The 24,233-nt window shown below is 34.6% G+C and overlaps 1 protein-coding gene across 1 annotated transcript in view; it reads right to left on the bottom strand.

Moving 5' to 3' along the window:
• Positions 1 to 1,108: 1,108 nt before the first annotated feature.
• LOC150098105 (tyrosine-protein phosphatase non-receptor type 9-like) overlaps positions 1,109 to 24,233 on the bottom strand; it is a 249,440-nt gene continuing 226,315 nt past the window's right edge. Inside the window, exon 11 of the mRNA XM_090406500.1 lies at positions 1,109 to 5,066. Within this exon, the coding sequence (XP_090262626.1) occupies positions 4,840 to 5,066 (227 nt within the window). The 3' untranslated portion in view covers positions 1,109 to 4,839. The remainder of the gene's footprint in view (positions 5,067 to 24,233) is intronic.

Here is a 24,233-nt window from a genome sequence, read left to right on the forward strand (position 1 = left end):
AAAAAAATCATGGAATTTAAACATTAAAGAGTCATGAGAAAAGAAATAAAAATTAGATTTCCTGCTAATGTAGATTGTGGGAAATTACAATGTACTACAGGAGTTGAGTCAAATGTGTTTAAGCAAGGAACAGGTTCTTTCACATGGAGAGCAATTTACAAATAATATGGATATATGCTTATTGAATGACATTAAAGGAACACAGCATCAGTGATGACTAGTAAAATTAAGATGATCAGATTTTTTAAGAAGTTTTAGAAAGACAAACATAAAATGGCTGAGACTGACCACTGTGGGATGCAAAAAATTTTTTTTTGGCATATATTGCACATTACTTTATGATCACTGTTAGATTTATTTTCTTAAGAAAATCCCTTTTGTAAGTAATACTTTTATTAAATTGTAAATCTGTAATTGTAAATAATTCCTTTACTAAATTTACTTTTTCTTTTATAAACCATATTGTGCATGGTGAAAATTTTAAAATTGTTATCATTTATCATAAAAAACACAATCGTCACTTAGAAGGTAATGAACTTAATATTATTCAGTCTTGTTGTTTGGCTTGCCTAAGCTTATCTGTGTATGCATATAAGCTTGGACAAACTAGACTAGAACTAGTAAATAAACTGACATTTCTGTGATTTGTAAAGGGGTGAATGTAAATGTTACTATTTTCCTGATTATTATTAATATCATGTGTTTGATACAATTTCATTAATGTAAAATGTATTCAAGAAAGTCTCACTTTTTTTTTTTCTTTTTTGGTACGTTCACAATCCAGGACAAAACTGGTATTTTCCGAGACACTAGGACAAATGATCTGAAACCAGTAACCAGTACTGTCCTGGTCAAACAACATATATAGTCACTTAACTAAAATGAATCTTCTATGTTGAATTCATGGGTATCTTATAATAATAAAGATGCACAAGTTAATTGTGTAAATTAGATGATATGAAGAAAGAACATGATACTTGCATGTAGGAAATCACCTGGACATCAGCGAGAAAATTAAGAAAAGGTACTGAAAAATTATTACCTATAATTACAAAAATCACTTCATACAACTTTTTAATAAAATCACTCATATTGCCAAAGATTTATTTTAGCATTCTTTTTGGTAATTACCAGTAGGGCATATTAACAATAACATTCATCATTATAGCATGCAAAACAGAAAAAGAAATGAAGCATCAAGTTTGTTAACTACATAGCAGCCTTACAAAATTCTTGTACATAACAGTAGTGTAGAAAGCAAGCAAATTTACAAATACTAATATGTGCAGCTGAACTGATTTCATTTCAAATCAATAGAAAAAGTAAGCTATTTCTGTTACTAGCTTTGCAATAAAGATATTTGTTAATAATAAGAAAAGGGTATTCATTATTAATTAGCACATTTACATTTGAAGAACTACTTTAATTTCTTAGATGCACAAATTTCTTAGTGAAATTTATTCAAAGTTTACTTTCACTGCAAACCTTTTATGCAGTAAATAAATAATACTTTGAATTTAATAGATATTTTGTTTTAATTTTCTGTTTAGATTTATGCACTAGATTAAGTTTGCATTTTTATTCATAAAATATTTATTCACTTATTTATTGAGAAATTATTTCATGTCACCCAGAGTAAGAAGCTATAAGAAATATCAGCAGTTTTAAAATGAATAATATACTATTGAATACTGGGTTTTCTGTGAATAAGCAAAAACTTTATTTGTACTATCTTTAATAGTGCATTTCACTAATTTTTAAAAATGCAGCAGAAAATGGAAAGCATTTAGTGAATGTATGTTGATATATAAATATGAACAATATTTGTTTATCAACTTTTCAGGAAAGCAGAGATTTAGGCATTTAATACCATCCAAAAATCAAGTAATGTGGATTTTTTGCTATATTTAAACTAATTATTCAATATCAGCATTGTGATAATTTTGTAGAAATTCAAAATAATTTGCACCCATGAAATGGATGAAACATATTCTTTCCTCAAAACTATGACCTCTACAAAGTTACAATTTTAGATATTAATCCTATCACAATATTTATGGATTCCACTCATTTAAAGCTACATTTTAATGTAGGTACAAATGTGGCAAAACATATATAAGAAAAACATATCTCATACATATCATTACACTCATAAAATACAGAATAGAGTATTAGTGAAGCTGTCAATCTTCATCACACATTTTTTTAAAGCTAGCATAGCAACATATTTTTTTAAATACATGATTATCATCAGAATTAAATTTTAACATTCAGGGTTTGTTTCTGACATTTTTTTTTAAAAGGCAGTACTAGTTCCATTTTTTTTTCCAATTTAAATTAAGACTTGCCTTCATGTAATGCTGGCAGTGTTTTGATTGCTTTTGAAGATTTAGAATTAAGATTGTTGTTATATGCATGAACTTTCTGAACATCCAGTACACTACTAACATGACAAAACATCATTACAATAAAAAAAATCTGATGGTAGACTGCAAGCAGCAATTTCAGTTATGAATTTTTATTTAACTACTGCACTGAACATCTGTGGCCTCACCAGAACTAATACAAACTTATTATCTTAATCTTCTGGTTAAAAGAACATAATGCAAAGATTGTCACTTATGAACTTAGTTTCTGTTTAATCTCCACTTTCCTTTGGGAAATATGTTTACACATGATTTGTGATATATTTGTTGCTCATCATCAATAAAAAAAAATCTTTGTGTAGCCTTATCTGTTTGCATTTTCACAGCTTAGTATTCTGCTTCCTCATCCTGCTCCACTTGGTGTGTAATCTTATAACTGCAATCTTTCACAATAACTGTCCACATAAAATTACACGGATGCTGATTGCACTTCTCATTATGTTATTTTCTTATTGTACGTACACTATGTAACTTTGATATTCCACTCATCTGATCTGAAAAGATCTGTCTGCATAATACACATAAAACTTTCCACATTAGCACCATACTTTTTCAACATTAAGGTACTGTTTGAACTGTTGTCTCTTTTGGAAACTGTAATAGTTAAAGGAGATTTTTGTGATGGTTTGTAATTTGTGTGGAGACATCCTCAACACATGGCAATATATGCACCTCTGCATAATATAAATGTGCTTGTATAGAAAGATTTTTCTTTGGACAATATGCTGGCAAAAGTTTTGGACAAACTACTACCATTTGTAAGGCATAAGTTAAAAAAATTTACAATGTATAAAAATTGCAGTCATTCTATTAACTATAGTGCTGATGTGGGAAGTATATCACTATCTGCAGAAGTCAGACAGTACTATCCAGAACAGAAAGATCTCTAGATATAGAGCACCAAAGGAAAGGAAGGGCAAAATTACACCAGTGTGGTGAGCAGCTTTCATGCTATATCTGGTAGATGTAATTATTAGAAGTCTTAGAGAGAATTAACAGAGGTCATCAGGTCATACACCAACATGAACCAGACCAAAAAATTCTGACAAGGAAACTAAAAACTGTAACAACATAGACATAGGCTGTATGATTACATATGCCGACGATTTGCAGTGATTAACAAATAAGACAGCATGGAAGTGAAGAAGTAGACATGGCATTTTAGATGTATGGTATATACCTAAAAATGAAATGCATAAGTTTGTATTAGTTCTTGACCAAACTATAATTGCTTAGTGTAATAGTGAAAACTGATATGTATTCAATTAAAGTACATATGTAAAATTATTTGATTTTGCAGTATACTGAAAATGACTTGAAGAAGCAATGAGAAACATTCTATGGAAGTACTTAATCTGCCAAGTCGACACTGACCAAAAATTTTATTCTCTAAATTCATATTGTGTATGCCAGAAGAATGAAACTATGAAACATGTTTTCAATGCTACCACATGATTATGTTACATGCATGCATGCATGGTTTGATTGTACTATATACATATATGACCATCAAGCTAATACATTATATATATATATACACACACAAATACATGAAATGAAATATAAAAATACAACTATAAATAATACAGCAGTTATTTCATACTCATTATACAAAATGGCTAAATTTTACATTATACTTAGAACATTATACACTTAAATTATGAATATTATGAGAAAAATATTTTAAAGATATTATACATAAATAATAATAAATAAATTTGGCGTTTAATTCCATTTCATATGGAAATTTCAAATACAAAGGTACCTTGAGACTATTTGCTATGTGCATTTCTAACAATGAAAAACATGCAATATTTAATAATAATAATAATAATAAAAACTTACAAAGATACATACGGCCACAAATATGATTTGAATATTCTAATACATGATTTAGTGATGACTCATGATGTTTGTACTTTATACCTTGAGAATTTTTTTTTTTAAAAAAAGAATAACCAGTATATGACTGATGAAATGTAAATATATATATGTTTAAAAATATACACAACTAGAAGCTACTTTAAATCTTTATGAAAGATGGAAGAAAAATTATCACATTATCAAAATGACAGTGGAAAAATAATTTAAATAAATAATTTTGAAAAGCTAATATTAACACATCAAGATTAGAAAAAGTTAAAAAAATATTAAATATACACTAAGTCCATTTCCAAATTTTTGTCCTGTAACAAATCCATTTCATATTCCACCTGGAACTAGAAGAAAATATGGCAGCATGTTCTAAAGAAGAAAATCATATCTGATATTAGGGTGACAAAGATTTCTTCTTTCTCTCAAGCCATTTTATGAATGGTCCCTTTTTTCCCTCTTAAACTTGACATCTGTGATAACTACCTTCAATTTCTTTTACACCAGATGACAATAATTGTCACAGAAATTGAATAATAACTCATTCAGATTCAGAATCACTGTCATTGAATCCTGACAAATCAACATCTTCCAAAAGTCCACGACTAAGGGCGTATTCAAGCAATGCTAGGTGACAAAACACATACTGATCTGGCATCTGAATACTGAAGGCTCTCTGCGATCTGATTTTTTCCACAGTATTACGAACATCTATTTGTCCTGTATCCTCAAGTCGACGCAAGCATATATCCAAAGTGATAAAGGTACCTGGAAGGAAAGGGGAATGCCATGAAATTAAGAAAAGTTATTTGTTTGCTGGATTAATATTATTTTACTACAAATAATTTTTATTCTAATCTAACTGTTCAATATGGTAGAGTAAATCACACATTTACAAGAAAAATATTTATTCAAAATATTTCAACTTTTAACCAAACAGGTTCCAATCTATCATCAGATTTTTACAAGTCGGTACGCTGGTTTGAGTGCAAGCAGAAGTGTGGTGACTGTGGATGGGGGAGGGGGGGGGGGATTGAAAGTTACCTTTATGTCATGATACTTCAAACTCGTGATTATTCCACATATTTAGAGTTGGATGTATGGTAGAGTTATTATGGTTCCTCCATAGGCCTGATTTTTTTGGCTATTTGAAGCCTTCCTGGAAGATTAGTGGATGTTTTTTTAGCTTTGTGATTATAACCATTTTGTAATAGGGTTGTACTAAGGAGTTCTAGTTCTTAGTTTATCTTCACCTGATCACTTGGGATGTTGTATGCTGTGTCATATAGCATTCTGATCATACCTCTTTTTTTTTTTTTTTTTTTTTTTTTTTGTACAAGATATTGGTGAGAGGTGGCATGTAAGTATCTCCCTGTATGAACTGGCTTCCTGTAGACTGAAAGTGAGAGATTGTCCTGGTCAGACTTTCAGGCGCATATCTAGAAATGGAAGGGATCTACTGTTTCCTTCCACCATAAGTAGTCCATAAATTCTTCCAGATGTTCTATAGCCAAATTATAACATATTCATATACCAGAGCCAAAATTAAGATCATGTGTAGCAGTCTTTTAAAGCCTACCTTTCAAAGAATTGTACATATAAATTCACTAGTTGAAAGGAAACTGATAAGCCAACAGCTTGCCCTTCTTTCTGTACAAATTGTTTGACCAAAATGTGTCACTGGATAAGTACCAGATCAACATAATAGGTGTGATGGAAACAAAGAAGACAAAAACAGGTGAGATATTTTTAAGCAACAAATACAAAATGTTATATTCAAACAATAAAAATCAGGGAAAAGACGGAGTAGCTATAGCATTCAACACCAAATACGAGGATAATCTTCTTGAATGGCAGGCAATATCAAATAGAGTGATGCGGGCAAATATCAGAATGGGAAAGTGGACAATCAGACATTTGTGCTTATGGTCCCACAGAAGGTTCTACTAAGGAAGAAATGGAGGAATTTTTTCAAAGCATTAGAGAAAGCAACTGACACAATGAAAAAGTTGGTCCTTGTTGTATATCTAATGAGTAGAGTAAAAAATGATTACCAGACATACAAAAATGTTTTGGAAAAATCTGGAAAAAAGAGCAAAGCTAATAATGGTAAGTATTTGTTGGATTTCTGCTCAGGACATGGATTAGTTATTACTAACAATATAAAAATGTTCACAACATGGAGAGAAGATGCAAGAAACAAGAAAAGTTTCACTGAATATGTTGTTATTGATCTGCGCGGTTAGCCTAGTGGCATATGCCTGGGGAAGGGGGTGTCCTAGGTTCGATTCCCATTGGTGATGTGAGGAGCTGAAGGATCTTCCTCAGCAATAGCCAAGTTAGCGGGTTTTGGGTGTGGACAGTAGGGTTTTACCCCTAGCTTATCCTGGGGCTTTTCATCCTGCAAAGCAGGCAAACCGGACTTCAGAACTCAACACTACAGGACATAGGATACACCGGGGGGTGTAGGGCTGACCACCTTATCCTGTGGTCCGATGATTAATAAACCCTCGACACCATAAGGTAAAAGGAAGATGAGATGAGATGTTATTAATGATAGCAATTCAGGACATAAGGGTTATACAAAGGATTTGAAACTGAAATGAGCATTTAGTTTTAAGCAGGATAAAATTGAATTTCATATTGAAAAGAAGAGGGTAAGAAAGTTAGCATTCAGGAATGTATTAGCAGAGCTAATCTCAAATGGTATAGTCACTTAAACAGAATGAGAGATTAGCAAAACAAGTGTTCTGTATCATGTTGGCAAGAAAAACACTCAGAGGAAGACCAAGATGTAGGTAGAGTGATACAATAAAAAGTGTCATAGAAGAGAAATATAGGATCCAATAACACTGGAGTCTTGACAGATAACAGATTAATTTGGAGGGAAACTGTCAATCAGAAGTTAGTAAAAATAAACTTTTCATGTCATACCATCATAATATCCTGTACATTCCCTGAGGGTACATGTCAGGAATTTGATTATCATGAAATGAGCTGTCTTTGATGTTCAAATGTCCTGATAGTTTTCTGGGGTAATGGAGCACACCAACTTATCTGTTTATAATAAGAAAGACCATGTCAGCAAGGAATTCTTTAAACTCCTGGATAGGAGAAAGGAGGATATTTGTCTTAGGACAATATAAGAATGAACAGACTTCCACACCACAGGCTAATCCGGTGTAGAAGTTTGGTGAGCTTCTCAGACACATCTTTTATATAAGGAATGCAGATGCTAAAAACTTCTGAAGAAGGAATGGAATGACAACTAAAATTATCAATTACTTTGGTGATAACGATGGGATTCTTGGCCACTAGAGATGAAAATGGCTCTATGAATGACAGTTCTGCCTTCAGAAGAGAGTCAATAGAGCATAAGGAGCAAGCATTGTGTACTAAGGTGTTATGTCATTATCATCCATCCTGGCTGCCTATGGATTGGATTAGAAAGTTATTGTTCATGGTAGTCTCAACCTGCCTTAGGCAGATGAGGAAGATGATCCTCATCCTGAGATGGATGATGTGAAGCAGGATCAATGTATTGCCCTGTATTTGTTTTCTTTCTGCATAATGAAAATTGAAGAGCACCATTAGGTTGTCTATGGATAAGAATGTCCAGGAATGGATGGTGATTGCTGTTTTCTAATCTGAGAGTAAATTTAATCCTCAGCTGGAATGAATTAATTTTCTGAAGAAAAATATCAGTTCATTGGAATATGACTACAGTTTCATACAGGAGATGATTTTTAATAGAAAGATTATATAAAGAAAACTCTGAAGCCCACATCATACAAACCAACAGAAACAAGTTTCTTGAGCTTTCCAGTTTTGGGAGGTTATCTTAATCATCTTGATGATCATGTGCTGTAATTAGCAATTATTATTTACTATATTTTGTCTCTAATGGTTTGCATTGAGAATGGTCTTGAAACTAGATGGGAAAATTTTGCCCTTAATAAATATTTTCAATATAAGTGAATTCCATGTGTTATTCAAATTTAAATAACAATAAGCCTTGATACGATAGTGCTATGGATACATTAAACCATGTCTAGTCCTATTGTGATTGGGCTTATAAGCAAAATTTACAAGATTTATATGGTTATGAAAAATTGTAAGCACTTATGAAATACCTGATAAACTTATTAGATTATAGCTGCTTTGATAACAGTAAAGATTGTTAAAGTTGATAAAGAATATATCTAAACAGAAAAGGTGATAGGACAGGATGTGTCCTGTCACCTTTTCTATTTAGTCTTACAACTGATTATTCTGTGATGAACAAGACTGCAAGGGAAGGATTGGGGACAAAGTGGGCTAAGAATCGTGAAGTATCTGACCTGGATTATGCTGATGATTTGCCGTTATTCACAAATACATGTGGAGATGAGAAATGAACTTCTTTAGTGCAATTGATGATTTTGCTGGGAGTCACCTATGTTTGATTATCAATACTGAGCAAATGAAGTTAACAAAAACAAGTAATAAAGATCCATTATAAAATATTAATACTAGAAACACTTACGTTTAATATATTTATTGTAAAATTTTAAGCTAAGTTTCATAGCCATTGTCAATACAGTTATAGGAAAATTGTATTGGCATTAACAATTTAAATAAAAGCATCTGATACTGTGTGCAATATCGGATGCAGGAGAATAGCTTCATCTGCATTAATAGATATTCAAAATAAATTACAATAAATCGATTTAGTTAATTATTTTTAAATTATAAACAAACTTTAATTACAATTATAGAACACATGAATGGTGAATATCGATTAATATAACTTACCAAAATTGAGAAAGTTTTAGGCAGTCATTTTTGTTCAGATTTGGGTTCTGAATGTGTGCTTCACAGCTTTTTTTGTAGATTCTTTCTAAAAGAAATTAACTGTTGGGTTTGTTGAGCCTACTTGCACTCTGAAACTCCTTTTTATGCATTGTATTGTTATTGTGAACCTGATAGTTTATCAAGTACCTTTCAGAAACTTGTCCATTGTGCGTAAATATCAGTAAAATATTAAATCCCGCTTGGAAGAAGAAATAAATAAATAACTAGAATTGTACAACTTGTGAGCAAAGAAAAATGAACAAAACTTCATAATTATTGTCCACATATGCTGACATCCATTCAATGCCATTGCCTCCAATTGGTGAAAGTGACCATGCAATCTTAACTTGGGAGATTGTACAACATGAGGACTATTCTGTCAAGAAGGGGTGTATATGAAACTACAAAGGTGATTATGACAAGCTTAGGAAGAAACTTAAATCTGTGTCATGGCATAAAACACTGCAGGTAAGGATGTTAGTAGTGCATGGGAGATAGTTAATGAAGATAGTCATCTAGAGGAAGCAATATTAAATTGTATACCTAAGGATAAGGAGGGTTAATCAAGTAGGATTAAGATGGATGAGTAATATCATTAAGCACGAGCTGCAGAAGAAGAAAATGCTGTGGAAGGTATATAAAGAGAAAGGTGACCAGCATGGTAAGGAAGGCAAAATCAGATTACAAGAAGAGCCTAGCTGAGCAGGTCAAAGGAAATTCCAGGGAGTCATTTCATTACATGGCAAGTAAGAGGAAGAATAACTATGGCATCTCACATTAAGGTTAATGTGCGCTGATGGTGACGAGGTGACAGAAACAGATAAAATAATTGAGTTTCTTAGTGATCACTTCGCCCACTTATCCAAGTAAGGTTACTGCTGTAACATATGTGGGAGATGCTAAATGTGGGAACAGAGGTGGTGGATGAATTGAAAGTTCTTAGGATATTGCACAATCTCAATGTAAGTACAGCTGTAGTATTAACCTTAATATGAGATTGACCACTTTGCCCACTTATCCAAGTGAGGATACTGGTGTAACATATGTGGGAGAGGCTAAATGTGGGAACAGAGGTGGTGGATGAATTGGAGGTTCTTAGGATATTGCAGAATCTCAATGGAAGTACAGCTGTAGTATTAGATGGGATATCAGCTCGAGTTCTGCATGTGCAAGAGAACTGGCAATGCCTCTAACTAGGCTCTTTAATTTAAGTCTCAGCTCTGGTAGAGTTCCAAGGGAGTGGAAACAGGGCAAAATAATTCCTTGCATAAAGGAGGTTCTAAGACTACAGTGTCAAACTATAGACTAATTAGAATGTCAGGTGTGGTGGTAAAAATACTGAAAAATTGGTCAAAAAGATGATTCAAGAATGAGTAGATAAAAATATGATACTGTATAAGGAGCAACATGGCTTTGTGAAGGGTGGGTCATGCCTGAGTAATTTACTAACTCTTTATAACAGAACAGCAGAGTTGGATAAAGGAAATGGCTATACAGTGATCAGCTGGATTTTGCAAAGGCATTTGACAGAACACCACATGGAATTCTGTTATGCAAATTAGAACAAATGGGTATGGATATGACACTGGTTAAGTGGATAAGAGAGTGGCTGCTGGACAGATTATATGGAGGGGCAGAATCAAGGAGAAAACAAGTGACTAGTGGTGTGACACAAGGTTCAGTGCTGGGACCACTGCTGTTTACTTTGTACATAAATGATATAGGAAATAACTTGAAAAGAAATATTTAGTTGTTTGCTGATGATGCACAATTAGGTAGAATAATAATTAATTAAGGTGATGTGGAGAGCTTGCAGGACGACTTAAATAGGCTCTCAGTATAGGTGTTAGTTAATGGGTGTCAGTTTAATATCGAGAAATGTAAAGTTATGCACTTTGGGATAAACAGATTACAAGCCCTTTATCACATTGATGGCATTGTACTCCAGGAAATAGATGAAGCTGGAGATTTAGGGTTGGTGGTAGACAGAGGGTTGAAGTTTAGAAGACATATTGCTAAGGTAGCCCATAAGTTCTTCATAAGCGTGTTATTCAATAGCCCATTACTTGGCTATTGACGAACACAAACAAGTTAAGATAAGGAAGCTGTTATTCCTCTTTATAAGGCCTCGATACGTCCACATCTGAATTACTATGTTCAAGTTTGGTCTCCTGGGTTTCTTGGGAATGAAGCTGTGAAGAAGATTCAGAGCTGAGTGACCAAGAGATGGTGAGTGGCCTGTGGAATGTTCCCGATGAGGAGAGATTAAAGGTATGTGGATTGCAGAAGTTTGTTGATAGGAGAAAAAGAGGGGATATGACAGAAGCATTTCAGTTGCTTAAAGGGTTTTACAGGGCAGGGCAAATGTTTCGGCACTTGGCTAGAGGGACCGGAATAAGATGTCATCCCTGGAAGTTGAATAAAGGTGTGGTCAGTAGGGATGGTGTGAGGACTAGATTTTTTGGTTGGAGAGTTGTGAATGAGACGAATGGGTTGTTAGAGTCAGTTGTGAGTGCTTTGTCAGTTAATTTGTTCAAGGAGAGGTATGATAGATTTTGTGAATAGTTTGGGACTCCTGCAACATATCTTTTGACTCTATGGAGGTGCCCCATACAATAATAATAATAAAGGTTTCTTATAATGGAGGTTTTGCCTGCTTTATAGGTTGCAAATGAGTCCTCCAGATTCTTGGAATTACTAATTAAACATTCTTTTCACGATTCAAATGATGTTTCAGGATCTCACAAGCTTCCTTGAACTTTCTTTCAAACTGGGTTTTGGTGTGGTGACTTCATCCTTTTCCAGTTGATTATGTGACATGTTTTAAGTGCATGGTATGACAGGCCTGTTTTACCATAGTCGAGGAATTGAATGTGGCATCATCTTTTCTTATTGGGATGATGCACCCTGTTTCCCCCCCCCCCCCCATGTAGGATAGGCTGCAGGTGCAATGAATTTTTTGTAAACCCCTGGGTGGAAAAGGTAGAGAAGGGATTCTTTGGCATCCATAAATGAGTCGAGTATACTTTTTAATTCTGCATGAGGTTTGAAGGTTGCCTTAATGTATCATTTATGCAGTGTTCTATGTATTTTTTTCTAATATTTCCCTAATGTATGGTATGGCTATGGCATTCTTGTAATCTTTTTTTGTTTTTAATGATATTATTGTGGAGGATCTTGTGAATTGTTTTTTTGTTGTAGCCATTTTTTTTTTTATAAACTATTGGCAAATAATTTCAAAGGATAATAATTCCATAAACGAAATATACATGTGGTGTTCTTTTGTCTCCATAAATTCTTAACAATGAATTTTGATGAAGTTTGTTCAGATGCTCAAATATATCTGATAGGTATGCCATTCATTGAAGCCAAACAGTCATTTAAAAATGTGAATAATGAGAGTCATTTGTAAAAAAAAAGTTTCAATTCTTCTTTAAGTTCATGAACTCTTGCCAAAACTCTGTTCCTGGACAACCAACTTTATTCCATGCTGAAGCATGGAATAAAGTTGGTTGTCCAGGAACACCAGTTCTAATCCCATTTCTTTGCATAAGATAAAAAAAAAAGAAAAAAGCAGGACTGCAATGGGTTAGATTTGATTAATTTTGCCATTTCAGCAAAATCATTTAATATGGACGTTAAATCTGGTGGCAATGTCTCCTCATCATTGCAACTGCATCATCCATACAGAGACTCATGCAGTTTATCCATGTTCTTTTTTTTTCTTCTGGAATTTTAACACGTTCGCTGCCACGCTACTTTGGCATGGTCTGTTCCCCTACGCCGAGCAGTTTTCCTTCTTCAAGGTCAGTAAGATAATCTCGTTACCGGAGGTAAACGTCCTACGAGTATACTCGTAGTTGGCTTGTACGGAGCATATACGGTCTATGAGAATACACAGTTTTGATGCTAGCCCCACAAGCCAAGCATTTTGGCTTCTTCATGGTCACTACAATAATCTCATTCCCGGCGGTAAGCGTCCTACGAGTATACTCGTAGCTGGCTTGTGAAGCAGGTTCACCTACTACGAGTATACTCGTAGTTGGCAGCGAACGTGTTAATAAGGGCTAGTAATTGAGCCGAACTAATGGAATCTGTAGACACATCAATTTGTAGCAAAAACATTTTAGAAATGATTATTCTCTGGTTGAGTGTAGTTTCTATATTAACTGACATGTCATCAACACATCTACTGATACTTCTTTTGCTGTATTTGGTGTCCATGAATAGTCTTTACAATTTTCCAGCAAGCCAGTAATTTAAGTGACTTGTGTGTGAGGCTTTTTCGCTATAGCCACCAGTTTGGAGCTCTTGAGACTAGTCTGACATTGGTATTGCTGATGTCATGAAAGAACATTTTTTTTTTGTCTGTGTTTGCAGTACTTAAAAAAAAAAAAAGAAAAAAAAAAGACTAGTCTTTATCAATGTAAGATGCATGTTTTGTAATCAGGTGCTGCCAACAAAGTTGGCATCTTATTACAAAACACTTGGTTACAAACCATGGCTTCATATGACAACGATTCAAGGCAAATAAGACATTTCAGAACAGAAGATTGATCAAAAACACAAGCGGCAGTGTAGCTCAGTGGATGTGGTGTTTGCACATCACGGCGTGACTGCACGAAGGAAGACCTCTAGGTTTCGAATCTGGTGGGCAAACAGAAGAAATTTTTCTAAGCCTTTTTTCGACCGGTTCCCCGAGTTAGTCAATCTCTGGCATGGGCAAGCAGATTTTTTCTCCCAGAAACTCGGGTTTTTCATCCCGTAAACTCAAGAAAATTGCCCACAGAACCCACATTATTTCAGACATTAAATACGAGTGTTAGGGACCACGAGATGGCGGCACTTGTTGAGCCGTCTCTCTCTTCACTGCGTGCCATTTAATTAGTGACAGCCTTGAGCCAGCTATCTCTGATTGGCTGCCAGTGGAGATTGAACTGTCCATTCTGTCTCCAAAAGTTATATAGGTCTAAACAGCCTCGCCTACTCCCTACAGACGTGAATAAAAAGACATTAGCTGATTTCAAAACACAAAATCGAATTTAAAACATTCATTGAGGTATTGTACATACACTCTTAAAATTTTTTGTAATCGCCTGATTACAATGGCTTCATTTGACAACAATTCAAGGCAAATAAGGCATTTTGGTTGAGGAATAGAAGATTGATCAGAACACAAAATCAAATTTGAAACATTTATTCAATATTGCCTACTTGCACTCTCAAACTTTTTTTTATGCATTGTATTATGAACCTAATAGTTTACCAGTGTCTTTCAGAAACTTGTCCATAGTGCTTAAATATCAGTAAAATATTAAATACCCTCTTGGAAGAAGAAATAAATAACTAGAATTATAAAACTTCTGAGCAAAAAAAAATGAACAGAACTTCATAATTATTGTCCAGCAGGTAGAGTGTATATGGTGTAGAATAGTAGCACCATTATTGCATGATGTCGATTAGATGCATGAATTCTATTGTTCATTATATATCTCACAGCGCATCAGTTAGAAAGAACTCGTCTGGGGCACTCTGACTAAATCAAACCATGTAGATTTTGGTTTTGTCTTCCTCTAAGGTTTTTTTTTTTTTTTCCTGTCATCAAACAATTCTTTTGAAAACCTTTCCTCTCCCATTCTGTTTAAGTGACCATACTACCTTTGTCGACAATGTTAAATGATTTTCAGTAGTTGCAAATAAAACTCTGATGTGTTGCTCTTCTGCTTTGTAGGTTTTGATAAATTCACATCAACATTTGCAAACATTTCTAATTTTTATTGCTTTACCTTTTTGTTTCATAACTCTAGTTTTTTTTACAAAAAGAATTAACTTTATCACTCATCTCCTTGGAGTTGCAGGTTTAATATATAGTAAAACCCCTTTTTTACACTTTCCAGGGGGAGTGATGGAAAAAAGTGTAAATAGCAGGAAATGTAAAAAACATTTTAAAAAAAGGCTGCTAAAAGATGACTTACTGCTAGTATGTGACTCTGCACACTAGATTACAAAATTTGATAACTGACAATAAATGAATTTAGAATTACTTACATTTATCTATTTAAAAAAATCTTTAATTGTTGATCTGTTGGGCTCTGACATATCTTCTTCTTCCGCCTGTAATTGTTCCTCCTCTTCCATAAACGTAACTCCTGTCTTCCGGAAACAGTTGGATATGGTTTCAGGAGTAACATGCAACCATGCTTTGGCCACATAATGCATGGCATCAAGGATTGATATGGTTTTGTTTTGGGTCCATACCCTTATCATGCATAAACACAGTTTTTTCCAACAAGCATTTTTCTATATTTCCATTTAAACGTATGGATGATGCCCAGATCTAATGGCTGAAGCTCACTTGTACAATTAGGGGGAAAGAACACTAATCTAATGTTTCTGAGCTGCAGATCTTCAGGGTGGGCAGGACATTTGTCTAGCAGTAGTAGTATTTTGCGGTGATTTGCCCCCATTTTAGCATCCAGAGCATGCATGGTGGATGTAAAGATGCTGCTGGTCACACATGCTGTGCTGTTGGCATCATACTTAGTAGGCAGATTTTTCACTTTCTTAAAACACCTTGGCTTTTTCAATTTACCAATTACCAGTGGAAGTAATTTTTCTGATCCATCAGCATTGACCATTAGCAAAACAGTTACCCTCTGTTTGCTGAGTTTTCCACTGTGACACTTCTCTCCTTTAAAACATGTTTTACTTGGCAGAATGTTATAAAAGAGCCCAGTTTCATCAACATTGAAAATATTTTTCGGTTCGTAGTCCTGAATAATAGTCTTTAGTTCATGTTTCCACTGGTTTATAGTTTCCCCTGCAACACTATTACTTTCTCCACACACATGATTTTACACAATATTGTGACGAGTCTTGAAACAATCAATCCATCCATTTGATGCAGTAAAACCATTAATTCCCAACCTCACAGCAAATTCAAGGGCTTTTGCTTGGAATATAGTACAATCGACTGGAATACCTGATGCACTCATAGAAACAAACCACTGTGCCACAAATTTATCCAATTCATCGTATGTCGATGTCTGGATATATTTTTGTTTTTTTGATACAGCACCAGATTGCTTTGTGTTGAGTTCAATGCTTGACCTGTTTTTTTACTATTGTGTTTAAAGTGGACACGGAGAGTCCAAAATCTTTTGCTAATTGTACACGTGTTCCGGCATACCAATCTACAGCAGAATTGCCATCTTTTCTTCTACCGAAATACATTTTCTGTCTTTTTTTCTCCATGTTACTAGCATGGATCATCCACCATTGCAACTTGAAAGCAAATATAACACGCTAAATTATGTAGCAGAAATTCTGCAATATCAGTTCGTACTGTAATTGAAAAATCATGGTATTGCTCATTACTACACCACTGCTGCAATGCAAGCGTGCAAGTCGCCATGATGGTGGAAACGAAACTACAGCCGAAAGCAATGCCATCTGGGAACAGAAATGCACAGATTTCCACAGAAATCGATTTCAATGAGAGGAAATCGAATTCAAAAATCAGTGTTGCCATCCGAGAAAAAACCGCAAATCATGGAAAATAATGTCCACATCAAGTTGTTAATGGTGGGAAAACAATATATCGTAAGAATAGGCCTTGAGACGGGGCCGATGGAAAATGACGTAAATGGCAGGAAAATGTAAATTGTGGGAATGTAAAAATGGGGTTTTAATGTATTTAGTTTCTCAAACATGTCCACCAAATAGCTCAATTTCATCACAAATAAGTGGTCTCTAAATTTCTCTGCTTCTTCGTGATTTTCCTCTTCAAGAAGATTGTTATTTGTCTCTTAATTCTTAAATACGTTGTAAACATCTTCCCTGCGATAACTATCTTGTCTTGCCATAAAATAGTAACACTGAATGTTTTTCTTCAGCCATGTCTTTGCAAAGTTCAGGAAACAGTCTTTATTTTAAGGGTCTCATTTGTATATTTTCACCACGGTTATAACTGTTGTTAACGCAATGTTCAGACCAGGACTCATTTCTTTTGCAGCAAGAGCTTCTCTATGAATCATGCAATGTGTCCAAATACATTGTGGGGATTTTTCCCCTCACAAGGGCTTGTAAACTTTTAAACCGAAAAAACTGAAATCTAAATATTCTGCTGCATACTTTCTTGATTTTACTTTCAGAGTGATATTCTGTGAACATGAATTTATTGATGTCGACGCACCACAATAGTCAAATGCCCACTTACGTCCAATTAAAAATTTATCCATTTTTCTACACTAGAAAAGATTGTTTTATACCATATATCACAGTCGTTGCAAATAGGATAAAATAATGCCGACCATCGACTTCTCACTGTTGCAGTGCTACTGCCATCTTGCCATTTCAAGCCTTATTTATACTCGCAGAAACATTTCCAGAACATTCGAGACTTCCCATGATGAAATCTTGAATGTTTCCGAAAGACCAATACGATTCAACAGTCTGTGCAGTGATGCCAGATTTATACAATTTTCAAAAGATTTGATGATGTATTTAAATTTGTATGAATATTTAAACATTTTAATTAATTCCAATTTTTTTTTTTTGCTAACTTTTATGGTTTTGTCAGAGTCTCAGCACAAGAATTGCAAGGAGGTTTTCAAAAGATTTGATGATGTATTTAAATTTGTATGAATATTTAAACATTTTAATTCATTTCTAGTTTTTTTTTGCTAACTTTTATGGTTTTGTCAGTGTCTCAACACAAGAATTGGAAGGGGGGGGGAAACAAAAACTAATATTAAAAAATTGGGCACACACAAAAGAAGCTTGAGAAACACACATTAAGCCATCTTCCTGCATTTTCTTCAATTCTAACTGCTGACTTACAACTTAAATACATCCTTTCTTTTAGGCTTACATGGTGATCCGAATACATTTTTGAAAATTATGGAGACAACTACTGTGTTTGAGTAAAACTTTAGTTTAATATGAACCAAAATCCACACTCGATGTTTCGACCTTTATATCAAGGTCATCTTCTGGAGCACATATACTATATGCAGAGAAACAAGCTGCACTACAATCTACATGGTTTGCTAAAGTTATTGACCAACCGGTGACAACAATTATTGGCCTGACCTCTGGTGGAAAAAAAAAACTTACTACATCAACGCTAAAGTCCTATTATTAATATCTATTGGTTGTAGTTTTACATTGGGAGCAACAACAAGTCTATATATATATATATATATATATATATATATTTTTTTTTTTTTTTAACATCATGATTATACATATAAATCTCAACCAGTTGGTTAAAAAAAAAAAAAAAACTTACTACATCAACACTAGAGTCCTATTATTAATTACTGAAAATAACCTCAAAAAAAGGTCAAAACCGGTCTGGGTAGTGACCTCTCATAATGTAGAACAGAAATACATCTCCTAGGAGCTGTGTTTCACATTATGGGAAAATACTAAGAACAGTGATCGGAGCTTACTCCACCTTTATTATGAGTCGCCGATCTTTATATAGTTTTCTATATTTGGAATGAAACTCTTAGATTAGATTTCCTATCTTTGAGTTTCTTATTCGGCTAAGAAATAATGTGGTATTCAATATCCACTTAATTTTGAATACTATTATTAATATTATCTATTGGTTGTAATTTTACATTGGGAGCAACAACAAGTCTATGTATATATATAATAACATCATGATTATATATATACATTTCAACCAGTTGATATGGAATGGTTTCCAATGCTAGCTGCAGGTTGCCTAGAGTCCTGAAGTATGCTGGATACTAAGTGTTAGGTGGACTGAATAAGTGCCATCCAGATTCTTGGAATTTTCATGCCCCATTATTGTTGATATTTGGGTGGTTTATCAGGATTTCGCAGGCGTCCTTAAATTTTCTTTCATACCAGGTTTTTGTATGGTGTAAAGAGTAGGTACTTTTCCAGTCAATTTGGTGTAAGGTGTTGAAAGCATGATCTGAGAGGCCTGCTTCACCAAAATGGTTATATTTAATGTGTCTCATGTGTTCTTTCATACATTGGTGAAGCAGGATGTACAATCCATATACATAATAAAGAACACATAAGACACATTAAATATAACCATTTTGGTGAAGCAGGAGTTGATGTAGTAAAATAGCGTTGATGTAGTAAAATATTTTTTTTTTTTTTTTTTTTTTTTATCAGCTGGTTGAGATTTATATGTATAATCATGATGTTAATATATATATATATATATAGACTTGTTGTTGCTCCCAGTGTAAAACTACAACCAATAGATATTAATAATAATATCTATTAATATTAATAGATATTAATAATAGACTTTAGCGTTGATGTAGCAAGTTTTTTTTTTTTTTCACCAGAGGTCAGGACAATAATTGTTGTAACGGCTGGTCAGTAACTTTAGCAAACAGTGCAGCTTATTTCTCTATATATATAGTATGTATGCTCCAGAAGATGACCTTGATATAAAGGTCGAAACGTCGAGTGTGAATTTTGGTTCATATTAAGCTAACGTTTTACTCAAACACGGTAGTTGTCTTCATAATTTTCAAAAATGAACTTAACATATTATGCATTGCTTGATATAATTTTCCATATACCACATATAGCTGTAACATTTTCAAGAGCTTTTCTCTTGCACCTTGTATGCTTTTTCCAGATCTACAACATTTAAGTACAGATCCTTGTTATATTATAATTTCTCAATTACTTGTGGTAAAGTGAAAATCTGATCTTGAGATGACCTCTATTTCGACTGAACCCAGCTTGTTTTTCTCAAAGTTTCTCTTCAACAATTTTTCTTAGCCTCTTTTCAAGTAAACTTGTGTAAACTTACTTGGAACAGAGAAATTCCTGTGAAATTCTTGCATTCACTTTTATTATTATTATTTTTTTAATAGGAACCATGACAGCTCCACTCCATTAATCTGGAATCTGATGTTCTGAACAGGCATTCTGAATTATGCAGCATAGCCACCGCAAAACTTTTATAACTCCATAGTTGACCTCCACATAGCCTTTAAAGGAATGCAGAGAACTGACCAGGGCTGCTGACCTAATGTCCAATCCTCACCTTCTCCTGGTGCACCCTGTTGGGTATCTATCTGGATAGTGAACGAACAAGGATGGGCTGGCAATTTGGGATATAGCCGACCAAATTGTATTCTTATTGGCTTAAACCAATATATAAAATGATGGTACAACATGACAAAATTTCATGCTGGCTGGGGTGTAGTCCAGTTAAACAAGGCCCCCGTTGTTTTCGCCAGGGAACCAGGGCGAACAGCGAAAAGTCAGCTACCGGAACAAATCTGAAAGCACACCCTAACTCAACATCACAAGAGTTAAAGCTCAATACTATCAACATAAGATGCCTGAATGGCAAAGAAATGGAGCTAGCTGAAGAATTAGATAAGTACCAGATCGATATAATAGGGGTAACTGAAACTAAAAAGACAAAAACTGGTGAGATCTTTCTGAACAATAAATACAAAATGTTATATTCAGGAAATGACAATCAAGGAAAAGAAGGAGAAGCCATAATATTCAACACAAAATACGAGGCTAATCTTCTTGAATGGCAGTCAGTCTCAAGTAGAGTGATGTGGGATAATATGAGAATGATGAATTGGACAATGAGACTTATTTGTGCCTATGGTCTCACAGAAGGTTCTACTAAGGTAGAAGTGGAGGAATTTTTTGATGCTTTAGAAAAAGCAACTAACACAATGAAAAAGGAAACGTTGTTCCTTGTTGGGGATCTAAATAGCAGAGTAGGAAATAATTGTCAGAGATACAAAAATATTTTGGGAAAATTTGGAGAAAAGACCAAAGCTAATAATAATAATAATGGCAAATACCTGTTGGATTTCTGCTCAGGACATGGACTTATTACTAAAACCATGTTTCAACATAAAAATGTGCACAAATTCACATGGAGAGAAGGAAGGAAGGAATAAGAAAAGTCTCATTGATTATGTTATTGTAGATAGTGATGTTTTTTCTCCCTGGTGCAGGACACCAGAGTGTACAGAGGATTTGAAATTGGAAGTGATCACTATTTAGTCTTGAGCAGGATAAAATTGAATTTCATATTGAAAAGAATGACATGGAGTCTGTGTAACTCAGTGGATGTGGCGTTTACACACCACGGGGCTTGGCCGCACGAAGGAAGACTTGGTTTCGAGTCTAGTCGGCGACTAGAGGAAATTTTTCTAAGCCTTTTTTCGACCGGTTCCCGAGTTAGTCGATCTCTGGCAAGGGCTAGCGGGTTTTTCCTCCCAGAAACTCGGGTTTTTCGTCCCGTAAATGCAAGAAAATCGACCGTAGAACCCACATTATTTCAGACATTAATTCAGACATATTGTGTTAGGGACCACGAGATGGCGGCACATTTCAGCCGTCTCTCTTCACTGTGTACTGCTTAATTAGTGATAGCCTTGGGCCATCTATCTCTGATTGGTACCAGTGGAGATTGAACTGCCCACTCAGTCTCCAAAAGTTAGATGGGGCTAAATGGCCTCGCCTACTCCCCGTATAAGGGAATAAAAAGGCGTTAGCCGATTTTTTTTTTTTTTTTTTTTTTTTTTTTTTTTTTTTTTTTTTTTTTTTAAAGAATGACATGTAAGTTTTAAAGCGAATAAAAGTTGAGTAGCTCTCAGATGTGAACTGTAGACTAAAATACACAAAGATTATTAAAGAAAAAATGAAAAATTTTGAGAACAGGAACCAAACCCTGGAGATTCAGTGGCAAGCCTTGAAGAAAACTTTGATTGAATCAGCTAGAGAGGCATATGGTGAAGTTTTCTGCAAGGATAGAAAAATTAGACCTCCATGGTGGACACAGGAAGTTAAAGAGGCAGTGAAGGAAAAGAAGAAAGCATATCAAAAGTTCCTGGCAAATAAGTCAGCTTGTGCTCTTAGAGAATACAGAGACAAATGTAAGAAAGCTAAACAGTGTGTAAAACTAGTTAAACAAAAAAGTCATGGGAGGACTTTGGCAGGAACAAAAAAAATAAATATCAAGAAAGTGGCAAAATATTCTGGCGGTTGTTGAAGAAGCTTAGGAATGGAGGAAAGGGTGTAAAAGGAGTTAGAGATGATAAAGGTGATATGAAAACGGAAGAAAAAGATATCCTTGAAGTATGGAGTAATTACTTTGAAACACTGCTAAGTGAAACAAGCAGTGATGACAGTACAGTGATAAAAAACACTGACCATGCATGCAGTCAGGAATACATATCCATACTTGAAGTAGAAAAAGCCATCAAAGGCTTGAAATGTGGAAAGGCAGCAGGAGTAGATGATATTCGACCAGAAATACTGAAGTATGGTGGTATAAAAGTGATACAGTGGCTGCACTGCATAGTTCAGAATGCCTGGACAGAGGGACGAATTCCCGATGATTGGAGTAGAGCTCTCATAGTACCCATACAGGGTGTTCGGGATAAATTTGACAGTTTCGTAAGGAAAAAGAAAATCTTCTTTGTATCTATTAAATTTAATGAATTGACAAAAAAACATTACAGGCAGAGTTAATTACAATACTATCAACAAGATTTACTCAAAATAACCACCATTAGCATCGATCACAGCTTCAATTCTGCTTCGGAACCTCGAACAAGCTGATGCTACAGTCTCCCTGGGAAGGGCCGCAAAAACTGTTTTAATTTTATCCATTAACTGGGCTTTTGTATTACTGGAAGTGCGATTGGTGTCTTTTTCAACTGCGCCCCATACAAAATAATCCATGGGGTTAAGGTCTGGGGAGTTTGGAGGCCAAACATTTGGACTGGTGAAGTCGTAGAAATTTTCAGACAACCATTTTTGACTTTTCCCAGAGGTGTGGCAAGGGGCCGAATCCTGCTGCCATACATACGGCCTACCATTGGCTACCCTTGTTATCCAGGGCTTGACTACAGTTAGCAACTCCACGAACAAAGCCCGAATTCCAATGCCAGGGTTCTTCAACACCTGTTCCTGCAGATTTGCGAGGAATTCTGCTGTACGAACGCAATCAGATCGTCTGCTAGGGATCTTTCTTCTTGCTACATCCTCGTAGTCACCATTGCAAGTCTCTAGTTCATGCCTGATTGTTTTTACTGTATTCAGGGAGCATTGGGCAGCAGTCGTAATATCCTTATTTTGATGGCGGGCACGAATCATCATGATACAAGTTATTCTCTTCCATGATTCAGGTGGGTTCCAGCTATCCATCCTTTCTGACATCTTGTATATGAATGAAGAAGGGTCCAAACTTTTAAATGAAGAGAAGTGTGTGTTACTACATGTAACTTACGGAAAAATATAATTAATTATAAATATGTCAAATTTATCCCGAACACCCTGTATATAAAAAGGGAAATAAAACTGAATGTGAGAATTACACAGGTATTTCCCTAATGAGTGTTCCTGGCAAGATCTATGCAAGTATACTTGAGAAACGGTTGAGAAGAATTGTGGAAGAAAAGCTCGGTGAAGAACAAGCTAGATTCAGGGCAAATAGAGAGTGTCAGGATCAGATCTTCACTTTACGACAAATAGTGGAGAAAGCATGGGAATATAACAAAGATCTGTATTTAAGCTTTGTCGACCTGGAAAAAGCATACACCAAGGTGCCAATGGGTCATTATATCAAGCAATACTTAGTCTTTATTTGAATTGTAAGTCAGCAGTTAGAATTGAAGGAAGTACAGGAAGATTTTTTAATGTTAAATGTGGTGTGAGACAAGGATGTACATTATCCCTTCTGTTATTCATTATCTATATGGATCATATTATGAAGGAAAGTGGTATTAAACATGATATCAGAATTGGAGATGTTAATGTCAGCTCTTTGCTTTATGCGGACGATGTCATACTTCTAAATAAATCTGCTACAAGTTTGCAAGATTCCCTGACTAAATTGTATAACTGTTGTAATAGATATGGTATGAAGGTCAGCAATAAAAAGACAAAGACAATGAAAATAGGTAGAATTGTTGAAAATGTCAACTGTGTTGTGAATGGGGAACTTGTGGTACAAGTAAAACAATTCAGCTACTTAGGCATGATTTTTAGTGAAGATGGTAAATTAAATAGGGAAATAGACAACAGAATCAACAAAGCTGGTATGGTAGGAAG

Source organism: Typopeltis vanoorti, chromosome 16 (assembly GCF_054136105.1).
Source record: "Typopeltis vanoorti isolate ZY-2024b chromosome 16, IOZ_Tvanoo_1.0, whole genome shotgun sequence".
NCBI classification, from domain to species: domain Eukaryota; kingdom Metazoa; phylum Arthropoda; class Arachnida; order Uropygi; family Thelyphonidae; genus Typopeltis; species Typopeltis vanoorti.